The following is a 10,928-nucleotide window of genomic DNA, read 5'->3' as shown; positions in this document are numbered from 1 at the left end:
CGCCTCGCCCAATCGCCGGCTCCCTTCCCCCCCCCTTCTCCGACCGTTAGCGTGACGCCACGCCCTCCTCCTTCCGTTTTCCCGACGGCCACAGCGGCCGGAAGGAGCCGGGTCGGAGCCACGGGGCGGACGGAACCGCTCCTCTTCCTCTTCCTTTTTCCCCTTCCCCGGTAGCGGGGGGGGAACCGGCCTGCCCGCCGGGTCACCCCCATGGCGGTGCTGGTGCGGACGGTGGGGCGAGTCCTGCTGGGCCGGACCGCTCCCCTGGTCCGGACCGAACGCAGCATTAACGGCGGCGGGGCCCGCTGGGGGCCGGTGCGGCCCGGCCTCCCCGTGCCCTTCTCCTCACCCTTGGCAGGGCTGACCCGGGCCTTCCGCATCAAGGAACCCCCAAAGCGTAAGGAGGTGGATCGGTGGACGGAAAAACGGGCCTTGTTCGGGGTCTACGATAACGTGGGGATCCTGGGTAAGACCCCGCTCGCGGTTGCGGTTGGAGGGGAGGGAGGCCGGACCCACCTGGGCGGTTTCTCCAGCAGCGAGAAGGCAGGAGGGGGGTGTAGGGGGGTAAACTGGGGCCGGCCGCCCCGGGAACAGCGTCCTCCAGGGCCTGGCTTCATCCTCTCTGCCCTCCTGTTGTCAGGCGGCTTCCGGCTCCACCCGAAGAACCTCATCGTGGGGCCCAAGTGGCTGCAAGGGTGGAAGGGGAACGAGTTGCAGAGGTGCATCCGCAAGAAGCAGATGGTGGGAGATCGGATGTTTGTAGAGGACTACCACAAACTCAACAAGAGGATCCGATACTTGTACAGGCGCTTCAATCGTACCGGGAAGCACCGCTAGGAACAACCGTGGGTTCAGCATGTGGAGCGTGGTTTTGCGGCATCGTGGTCAGAATAAAGCCGGCTTTCACACAGTTGGGTTCCCAGTGCTTTCTGCAACCTTTGCTGTGTATTTCTGGCCCAGTCCCAAAGTCCTGCTGCTGCTCCAGGCCCGAGCTCCTCTGTGCAAGTTCTGGATGCTCAATCATTTCTGACACACTTCTCGCAGACGTCTGTTCCAGTCCGCATCCCAGAACTTGACTTGAGAGTCCTCTATTTTTTGGCCAGGCTTCTAGCATCTTTTCGGTTGCTGTGAGCCCCAGGTCCTTGTGTCCTGCTTGACAATTTCAGTATGCTCCAGCTTAGATTTTTGCTCACAGCCAAATTTTCAAGTTAGTGCTAAGAGTGCCTGTTAATATGTCTTCCTGCTCACTGCTTGCCTCCTTGCCCTCTATTTATCTGTGATTAATATTAAAGCGTGAACGATCCAAGCATTAGTTGAAATGCATCAAAACATGTCTTAAGAACAGGATTTGTCTCTGTTTCACACTGATGATGACATAACCCTGCACTAATGACACCTACTCACCAAGTGGCCTTTTCCTCTTAATTTAGTCAGGATTTGCAAAAGTTGTTCAGGCACTTAACTGTTTCAGAAAACTCTAGCTTCTAGTTTTCTATAACTGTTACCACCAGTTCCTTTAGGGGAGAAGTTACAGTAAGTCAAAGACTTGTATACTTCAGAAAAATCTGTACAATGAGCAGGTATTTGCCTCTCCCTTCTCCCTTAGTTGTTAATTTGGCTGCTAGGTTATTGGGGAGTTACCTGCTGACTTGATGTATTTTGTTACACAGCAATGCTGCTCTTGTCTTTTAAAAGTACTTGGTTGGAAGCAGCAGGGAATGGAAAGAACTCCTTTGAGGTCTAAGCCGTAGGAAGGTGAAGCCAAAGCCTCTGTGCAGGCAGCTGAAGTCCATGTTCTCAGAGCAGGGTGGCAGACCTGTGGGACTCTTTGCCAGAAGGTGTTCTGGCTTCAGGAAATGTCCATGGATCCAAGTGGGGACTGAGCAAGCACTTGGAAGAGAGCAGCTAGGGGTTATTACATATGTAAACCACAGGTGTAGCAAATCCTTAGCTGAAAGTATATCAGTGACTGGAAAAGCATCAGAGAAAAGCATCACGTAGCCTTTGTCGCCTCTCAGTCCTTAAGCACCAGCTTGGCAAGGGCTCTGTGTACCGGTAGTTCCACAAGCTCCATCCTCCGTGATTTGCAATTGTTATTGGAACAGTCTTCGTGCTGCAGCAGGAAGGTCACCAAGCTACAGAAGCTTCTTCTCAGCTTGTCTGAAGGCACAGCTTAAAAACCTTCAGTTCCACTGAGGCTAGTGCTAGGTTGTTCCTTAACCCCCAGTAGTCCTATCTGCAAATCCCCTGGTTGTAGTCACAACCCTGTTTTAAGTCTTCACCTTCCTTGTAGCTGCAGTCTTTTGGCTCCCAGGCTATAATTTATAATCTGTCTTGTGTATCTACTAATCTGTTGGATCTGACGCTAAAAACTTTTATTAAATGGCCTGTATCACCTTATGAAAGGACAAGTTGTGAACCAGTTGCTCCTCACCCCACTCACCGCGCCAAACACCGTATGGGGAGATTTCTTATTCTGCTGCACTCCTGCCTCCCTGTTTGTCCCAAATTGAAGAATCCTCCCTTCCGATCCAGCAGGCTTCTCAAAAAAAATCTTTAGAGAGGGAAAACAAACCAAACGCGTAGTAGCTGTTCTCGGGGCTTGGGCCACAGCCGCTTCCTTGGCGTCCCCGTTGAGGCTGTGTGGTGGGGTGGAAGCCGGCCAGCGACGCCATCTCTTAATTGAGGGGACAGCGGCTTAACCGGAGCCAACGGGCTACGGAGGTGGGAGTTACGGAGCCGCTCCGCGGCCCCCGCCTCTTCACGGCACCTCCGCGGGCCTGGCCTCGAACCGGGAAAACAACGGGGACGGTCTCGGGCCCTGCATGACCCCAACGGAGGGTGGCGGCGAGGGGGGTTTCCCTCAGGGCTGGTGCGGGCGGCGGGTCCGGTGGCCGCCCGGGCCCCATTTGGCGACCGGGAGAGCGGCCGTGGTAGCCCCGGGGGTGGCGGGAGGGGGACGCGCCACCGGTCCCGCCGCAGGGGCGGGGCGCCGGGCGGGGGGCGGGCTCTGCTCCCATTGGGCGACCCCGAGAGTCAGTCACGGGGTGGGGCGGGGTTTGTCCCGTGGAAAGTCGGGAGCGAGGGAGGAGGCGGGGCTCGGCTAAATGGCCGTCTATCACAGAGCGCCTCGCTCCGGCACGGCGGCGGAGCGCTGATTGGCTGCCGAGGAATCCAAAGGGGGCGCTGATTCGCTGTTCCTTCCTGCGGCCGCTTGTGAGTGGTTGTTGGCTCTAGGGGCGGGGCCTCGCCGCCTATAAGTGGGGGAGCCCCCGGCGGCGACTTTAGTTGGCGGGGTGCGGAGCTCGGTGCTGTGGCGTATCCGTGGGGGGGTCCCGGTCCGGTTCCGCGATGTGAGTGTCCGCCCGGCCGTGGCTTGGAGGGGGGGCAAGGGGGTGGAGGGGTGTGGGTGGAACGGGAGGGAACAGGCCCAGCGTAGACGACCCCCGCGTCCTGGCCGGTGAGGTCCGAGTGGCGCATTGCCGCTGTCAACTTGGCCGGCGGCCACCGCTGCGCCCAGCCGTCCGGGGGCTGCCGTGTCCCCGTCCCCGGGGTGTTCCCCCCGCGCTGTGTCTCCCTGTCAGCGTGACCCTCGTCCCGGTGCTTGTGGCACGCTGCGGGCCCCCCTCCCCGTCTCCCTTCCCGGCTCCCGGGAGGCTGCAGTGCCGGGCACCCCCCGTACACCGGGGCTGGCCTTCCACCGCTGCCCTCCTGGGTCTGCTGTTGCTCCGGGCTCTCCCCTCAGCTCGTCCCTTCCTTGTCCGGTGTGTAGGGGGGTATAAGAAGGGTGCAGGCCATCGGGGCAACAGCCAGCACTGCCCCAGCCCTGGGGGTACTGGGGTTCAGGTGGATTTTTGGGGAGAGTGTGCATGTGGGGGTCCTTTCTCTTGAGCGTCTGGGTTTTTCTCTTTACTCATCTCTTGCCTTAGGTCTGATCCAGCTCAGCAACCTGCTCCCGAGGCCCCCGAAGGGGGAGCCCCTGGTGGGGCCCCCCCCGGACAAGCCACCAATGTGAGCAGTAACCGTCGGCTGCAGCAGACGCAGGCCCAAGTGAAGGAGGTTGGTAACCCTGCCAGCCGCGCTGGCTTCCCGTAGGCTGCCTGCGTTCTTTTTTTCCTACCGCTCTGCAGCAGCGATGTTCTTGACAGGCGTCTGTTGCTGAGGGGGTGGATGCTCTTGTCATGCCAACGCCAGAAACGCATTCATACTCAAAAGGTGATGGCAGATCTATAAAGAGGCTGGAGGAGAGATTGCTTTATGTTTAAAAGCTGCTTAATTCCAGATAGGGTTTCTAAGGAGCGGGCCTGTTAGATTTTTGGTACCTGCTAGCGTGCATCTGTTACGGAAATAAAGCTATACAGCATCCAGAACAACTGGATCTTAATCCCTGCCTGCTGCTTCAAGGGAACAGTCTGTGTGCAGACTCAGTGTGTGATGTGGGGGGAACCTTGTCTGACTTTCCAGGGTCAGTGTCTGTGGTGTGGCTGCTGACATGCAGTAACGCCTTTATGCCTCACTGGGGCAGCAACATGTAGCTCTAACTTATTTTTGCAGTTACTGGGGAGGGAGCCTATGATTACTCTCATGAAGGGAGTGAATTAGACTTGCTGGATTTCAGAGCTTTTAAAGACCGGTGATGAGAATGTGGGGCCAAGGACCTGGTTTAAGTGTAGTTGAACTGATACTTTAACACGGGGTCTAGGATTTTTTCCCCCCACTTCAAAGTAGGCAATGACTTGAAAACTGTTTCTTATCCTGACCCTTTTTCCTTGTTTAGAGCTTTCACTTGTTAGTATCTCAGTGTTAGTTATTGGCCAAGTTACTCCTCTTTTTCAACTCTCTTTACCAATACAACTGCTGCTACTATTCTTCCTTCTGCAGGTGGTCGATATAATGTGTGTAAACGTAGACAAGGTGCTGCAACGAGACGAGAAACTGTCAGAGCTAGATGACCGGGCAGATGCACTTCAGGCTGGTGCCTCACAATTTGAAAGTAGTGCAGCAAAACTCAAAAGGAAGTACTGGTGGAAGAACTGCAAGGTGAGTTTCCTAGTGCCCTGACCTCCTTCATCAGAAGGAAATTGGCCTGGTCCTCTCCTGCAGGGCTTTGAGAGGGTAGTTGGGGCTTAATAACAATTTCAAATGCTTAGGATTCTTTTACTGTGGAAAGACTTTGAGGCCTTGGCTGTCCTACCTTCAGGGTCTGGCTTATGTTCCCTGGGTGTCAGGGAATATGTGAACTTGTCAATCTGTTCTGAGTATTATTCTTTGCCAATCTCTCTCTCCAGATGATGATCATGATGGGAGTGATTGGCGCCATTGTGGTGGCGGTGATTGTAAGTAAGTACCAAAAAGCCCAGGATCAAAGGTGGAGAAGCACCAACTCTAGAGTACTTTAAACTTTTTGGTTTGAGATCTGGAGGGTCTTGATTGCATAAGTGTTAACTTCAGTCCTTGGGGAAGGGAGGTGGGGGCGCTGGAACTCCCACGCTTATTGTGGAAATGGTATGCTTTACATAGTAACAGAAGGAATTGGGGGTGGCCATCATTGTAGAGATGGGAAATTCTCTCTGCCAGGTCAGGTAAACACGTAAGTATGAGGGGCATTTGCCCTGGAGCGGGTGGGTTGGCAAATCCCTTCCCTGGTGGGGGATTTGGGGGTCTCAGGGGGCATCTTTGGTGTAACTTGCCCTTTTGTTCTTTCCTTTTTTCCCCTATTGCTTTGTCTCCAGTCTACTTTTTTACTTGAATATAGCTCCTTCAGTCCGCAACCTACTGTCCCCTGTCACCTTGCCTGTCTCTTCTTGCCCCTGAATCGTTCCTTCCCTTCCCTTCCACCTAGCTTCTTCATCGATTTCTTTATTGGTTTTGATTTGTCTTCTGTATAGGACTCTGAAGCGCTCTACTGAACATGGTTAGACTCTTCAACAGCTGCTGCAGCTTTAGGGAGGGTCATCTGAGTTTTGAGGAAAGGGAAGGAGGAGGAGTGGGTAGCTCTTGCTGCTGCTCTTCTGCAGGGAATTTATGTGGTTTATTTTTGGGTGTGAGCTTCTCAAATAGTGCCTGTATGGACTCTAGCAAAATAAGAATGCCTTAATGCAGTGCCTTTGGGGATGAAGGACTTCTGCATGTGAGATTCTTTAGTGTTCTGCCTAAAAAGAGTGGCAGCATGACTTAAGCTTTTCATTGAGCTTCTGAAATAAAGGCTAGTTTGTGCTGGTCAGTGACTGTGAGCCATCTGACTGAGCTAGATGTAGTGATGTAGATTTCTCTAGCCATGGAGAGATGAGCACTTAAATGATTTATTCTGCCTGTCCTTATTTTCAGATGACTTGCTGTCTGAACATGGCCATTTCAGTTATTATAAAGGAGAACCTACATGATTACCTCAGTCAAGTGCAACAGACTAAACACACTTAAGTGAAAGGAGTTTTTTTTACTATCTAAAAGGCACATGTGGGAGTAAAATCTCCTGCCAGAAGGAACGAAGGAACAACAGTAAGGAGTCTGGTAGGGGGTGTCAGATATTCCTTTCATCTATGCAGACACAAGCCAGGACCCTGTGGCTTTCTACTGTCTTGTAGTTTTCTGGAAGACTTTGGGGTAGTGGCAGAATGGGAATGGGTGTTTTGCTTTTGTGTTACTGGGTTGAATGTCAAAGGAAATCCACTACATAGATGGAGATGTGAAGGAGACTGGAGGTATTCCTGATGAGACTGAATGAGCCACACAGCTTTCTGATTAAGAATACCTGTTCTGTTTGTGCTGCCACAAAGCCTGAACTTTCAGCAGGAGTTAGAAAATACTTGGAATGGCTAGCTAGGGGATTCAAAGGAAAATGCTGCTCTCGGCATGGGTATTGCAAAGTGACATCAGATGTCCCAGTCTGGCAGCTTAGATCAATAGACATCTTGCCTATCAAACTGAAATCTTCCTACTTGCTATGGGTTCTCTTGAATTTAGATCCAAGGTGGTCTCTGCTGGAAGTAAACTTGCATCGTGGAATGCTGTGGCTTTCTGTAAGCAATTCCCTTGTTCTCCTCCATGAAAAATAACAAGAGCTGTGAAGTGCTTGAATGTGTTGTCAAACCTGGGCTTAAGTGAGCTGCCCTGTTCCTGAGTTTCTGCAGTCTTCTGAGGAATGTGCATCTTGTTGTTTGTTTAGTGTTTTTTGTTGTTGTTGGTTTTGGGTGGGTTTTGTTCTTTTGTTTGTTTTCTTTTTCACAAGCTGAGCTGTAGCCCGTCATCTAGAGTGGGAAGAGGGAACTCCTTTAGTTTAGGAAGCTCTGCCTCAGTTTTAGAACACACTGGCATCTGCCTAGGCTTAAGGGGATATGGGGAGGCAGGGGAGAACATCACTGGAGTTCCCAGATGGGAGTGAGGTAGCAAAGATGGGAAGGGCAGATGTTTTTGGTTTCACTGGGTGTGCTGGGGAAGCCCCTTTCCTCCTCACCAGGCATCTGGGAAGGGGCTAGGTTTTGCATGCTCACTTCCATGCCCAGCATTTCATTTGCACTGAGTTCATCTCCCTGCAATTCCATCCCTCTCCACCTTGGGTGAGGGCAGAGGTGAAGATCTGGAAGCCCTCGTCCCCTGAGCACTTCCCTAATTCCCTGTGGAACAGATGTGATGGACGGTCAGAAGTGCATCTACTGAAGAGGAGCCAGGGCCTGCTTGTACTACTTACTGCTATCATTTTAGGGGGTGGGCATACAAGCTTGAGGCCCACAGACCGGCAATTCTCTTGAACTCTTCTAAACAAGCCTTTGGTGCCACATTCTTCCTGTTCCTTTGGGGGCTGAAGTCCCCCTAGGCTGTCTATTCCATTTCTTTCTCTTAAATGTTGTATGTTGCCTCTTCTGTTCCCTTTCCCCTCCCTTGTGTCTCTATGCATGGGCAAAGAAAAAAATCACCAAGGCCCTCTGAGTAAAAGCAAGGGACTCTGCTGTTCACAGCATTACAGCCACTCACGCACGTGCAGTTTATTTCCTTCCTCTATAAACACAACTGTAATCTCCTCTGGCATGTTATACTAATCAGCTCATGTACTTTTAATGGTCTGTAAGAAACACAATTCGCCACCTTACTGAGTCTGTCTGGTCTGTCAGTGGGTGGGGAGGGGTTGGGATACCAAACTGGTTTTGGAACTTTTTTTTTGTCACTTTCATACTATACACACACCTGAAGTTCTGGCCCTCAAAGCAGTGGCTGACTTTCCATTGCAATGATGGTAGTTCCAGTTGTACTGGAACTGTGTGCTGGAGTGACTCTGGTAAGTCTGTAACATGAAGTATGAACCAGCAGCTGTGGAAGAGGCTGCCCAAGCCAACTCTTACTTCCAGCCACCAAATGTCTACCTGCTGTGTAATGCATGAGGAGGTAGTCCCCTGCATTGGAGGGTGTGTTACTGGTAGCTCTAGTTCCTCAGGCTGTGCTGCCTTTGGGTTTCAATAACCTATCCTAGGATCCTTAAACCCAGAAAGCAATTCTCCATTGGTGTTGGGACTTAGGTTCAGGATCCAGATGAAGACCTCCAAGAGTAGCTCACAGCATATCTTGGAGCATGGCTGGAATAAAGGTAAGTGCCCCCTTGTTTTGCTTCACTGTACACTTGAATCTCATTAAAAAGAAATGACAGAGCTTTGTCCAGTGTGGACTTATTTTAAAATGAGGTGCTTGTGCCCTTATTTGCCCCTGCTGTTCCAAACTTCAGGTTGTAAAGCAGTACTCCCTGTGGCTTGTGGTTCCCTTACGATCAATCTTTGTCCGGTTTTAAACATCATCAAAATCATGCCAGAACAATGTATGGTCAATGGTGGATTTGGAGCAGTGCAGCCAGGCTAATTCTTTGAAAGATGAAAGCCTTCCCAGGAAAGGAGGGTGTCTGGACTGGCTGGTGGATTAAAGCAGCACATACGGTCTGAACTTCAGCACAGGTCAGGCCTGCACAACCTGAATGAACCAGTCATGCTACAATTCCTGCCAAGTTGTGTGTTGTCTTCCTATTAGTTCCCAGCTTTGTTCATGTAGGGGGATAGGAAAAACTTTTTCTTGGAACAGATGTGTTTCCAGACTGTTGACTACACAGTCCCTGAGGTCCCTAGCCAAACCTAGGGACTTGAATGCTCACTTTCCAAAGCTGGCCAGCTGCTCTGGAGCACAGAACTGGGGCTGAAGGTGCTGCTGAAAGTTGCCCCAGGATTGTGCCCAACTCATGAGTCAATGTTGTGCATGTTTGCAAAGAGTTGCATGTCTAACCGTAAATCCTCCCGTAGGTATTTAAAGTACCATGCTCTGCTGGGAGCTCATCTTCTGAGTGAGCTAAGGTGAGCATCGGCATCTCTGCTGCTCCTGCAGATTCTGCTATCCTGGGCAAAACATGGTTTTAAATGTGCACTAAAAGCAAGGCCAAGGTTTTGGCAGAGTAGTTCTTCATACGTCTAGTTAGAAATCCAAGCTCTGCCTTTATGCATGCAGCTCCCATAGCAGCTGCTTCATCCTGACACCTTCAGATTTGGTGGGGGAGGAAAAGCCTCAACTATACTGCTCTTAAATGGATATGTCTTAAACCTTCACGTTTCTAGATGCCCTAGGCCTTGCTCTGACCTTCCCTGAGGTTTCTATGCACTGATCAAAGTAGGCTGCATGCTCTCATCAGTGGCGGGGTTGTTTTCTTGTCTCAGCTGGAGAGTAACTGAATGATGGTGGGGAAGACAAGATTTTTCTTCAGAGTAGGAATGCAGCATCAACGCTTGTTTAAGGGACCTAGCTTCCCTGTGAAGTGATGGAGGTCTCTGCTCTGACGTATCCACTGGGGTTGGAAGCCTTAACTTGGTGAAGAGAGGCAATAACGAGGAAGTACAGAGGTTTTATCTTCGTTCGACCTCTGAGCAAATAATTACTCTGAGAGATGTACGAGGTAAGGATATATATATTTTACAAAATAGGCAACTCAGCTGTGTCTGTTGGATACCTGAGTTCAGCCCAGTGTTTCTTCCAGGTTACCTATGATGCTTCCTCTTGGAAGAAGTAACTGGGTCCCTTCACAAAACTTCTCCCGTTTGCAGGCCAAAATAAAGTTGCACTTCAGCCTCCATACTTCTGATAATCTTTGAGCTGTTTTTTTGTCAGAGATAGTTACTTGGAACACCCTTATTTTGCTCCCCAGGTTTCCAATACGAACAGCCCCATAACATCCTTTCCTTCAGCATGTAGATCCACTAAATGATTCTTGCAGAGGCCAAAATGACTCTTTCTTTTCATGTTATCTCCTGCCACACTTCTTTTCCAAAAGCCCTTATACTATTTTTTAAATAAATTTGCCATAATCTCCAGATAGTAAGCTTTTTTTTTTTAGTTCATTGCCTTTAAACATGTACTTGGAAGCTGAAGGTGCTTTCCACTCTTGTGCTTACAAGACCCCTTTAAATATTGCATGTTGGTAAGTATAGAGAACTGCAAGACTGAACACAGCCATCCTTCCAGCATGTTCCTGATCTCTGTGGTTCCCCTCTGTCCTTTTACTAGCAGCACTGCTGCATTTCTCATTTCTTGATGTAGCGCCTCTCCACTCCTTGGATTTTACTGAACCTGTGCCAAGAGCCTGGGAACTCTTTCCTCAAATTCCTTCTAGGTTTGACCTCAGTCTGTGCAGACAAACCTTGCACCTATCTGTCCAGCTTCTCTAAGCACTCCAGCAAGCAGAGTTTTATTCTTGTGGATGTATTGCTTATTTTCTGAAGCAGTAGTTTTCTTGTTTTTTCTAGCTTCTGTAGACACTTATGTTGTACTTCCGTGCATTTCCTCTATTACCTTAATTCTTTGGGGCGGGGGGTGGGGGGTTGGGGGGGAAGGCTTGGTAGCTGTCAAATTGTGACTGTCACACTCTTAAGGAACAGGTTTCAGCAGATAGCAGGGTGTGCCTGCCT

At 50.6% G+C, this 10,928-nt stretch overlaps 2 protein-coding genes across 8 annotated transcripts; both read left to right on the top strand.

The window, feature by feature from the left end:
• Nucleotides 1–83: 83 nt before the first annotated feature.
• Nucleotides 84–910, top strand: MRPL51 (mitochondrial ribosomal protein L51). The gene is made up of 2 exons (XM_075034506.1): nt 84–466; nt 641–910. Exons 1-2 carry the CDS (start codon nt 211–213, stop codon nt 835–837), a joined length of 453 nt encoding a protein of 150 aa, XP_074890607.1. The 5' UTR covers nt 84–210; the 3' UTR covers nt 838–910.
• A 2,380-nt stretch (nt 911–3,290) lies between these two features.
• On the top strand, nt 3,291–10,147 carry VAMP1 (vesicle associated membrane protein 1). Of its 7 annotated transcripts, none has more exons than XR_012651400.1 (6): nt 3,291–3,353; nt 3,930–4,059; nt 4,882–5,040; nt 5,289–5,340; nt 8,511–8,578; nt 9,684–10,147. XR_012651400.1 is itself a non-coding variant. In XM_075034502.1 (6 exons), coding segments are annotated over exons 1-5 (351 nt in total). In that variant the 5' UTR covers nt 3,291–3,351; the 3' UTR covers nt 9,284–9,326; nt 9,684–10,147. The 7 variants fall into 7 exon arrangements, 6 of the variants coding, with proteins under 6 accessions (XP_074890603.1, XP_074890602.1, XP_074890599.1 ...); XM_075034502.1 differs by lacking the exon at nt 8,511–8,578 and adding an exon at nt 9,276–9,326; XM_075034501.1 differs by lacking the exon at nt 8,511–8,578 and having other exon boundaries at nt 9,276–10,147.
• The last annotated feature ends 781 nt before the right edge of the window (nt 10,148–10,928 follow it).

This window comes from Buteo buteo, chromosome 8, assembly GCF_964188355.1.
Source record: "Buteo buteo chromosome 8, bButBut1.hap1.1, whole genome shotgun sequence".
In the NCBI taxonomy this organism is placed as follows: domain Eukaryota; kingdom Metazoa; phylum Chordata; class Aves; order Accipitriformes; family Accipitridae; genus Buteo; species Buteo buteo.
Note: the sequence above shows the minus strand (reverse complement) of the source record. Positions and strands in the feature narration are given on the sequence as shown.

Bases quoted from the DNA above. Each gene is read 5' to 3' on its own strand.
- MRPL51 (XM_075034506.1), top strand. From the start codon at position 211: ATGGCGGTGCTGGTGCGGACGGTGGGGCGAGTCCTGCTGGGCCGGACC. The intron at 467-640 runs GTAAGACCCCGC...TCCTGTTGTCAG, and splicing joins CGATAACGTGGGGATCCTGG to GCGGCTTCCGGCTCCACCCG.
- VAMP1 (XM_075034496.1), top strand. The intron at 4,060-4,881 runs GTTGGTAACCCT...TTCCTTCTGCAG, and splicing joins CGCAGGCCCAAGTGAAGGAG to GTGGTCGATATAATGTGTGT. The intron at 5,041-5,288 runs GTGAGTTTCCTA...CTCTCTCTCCAG, and splicing joins ACTGGTGGAAGAACTGCAAG to ATGATGATCATGATGGGAGT.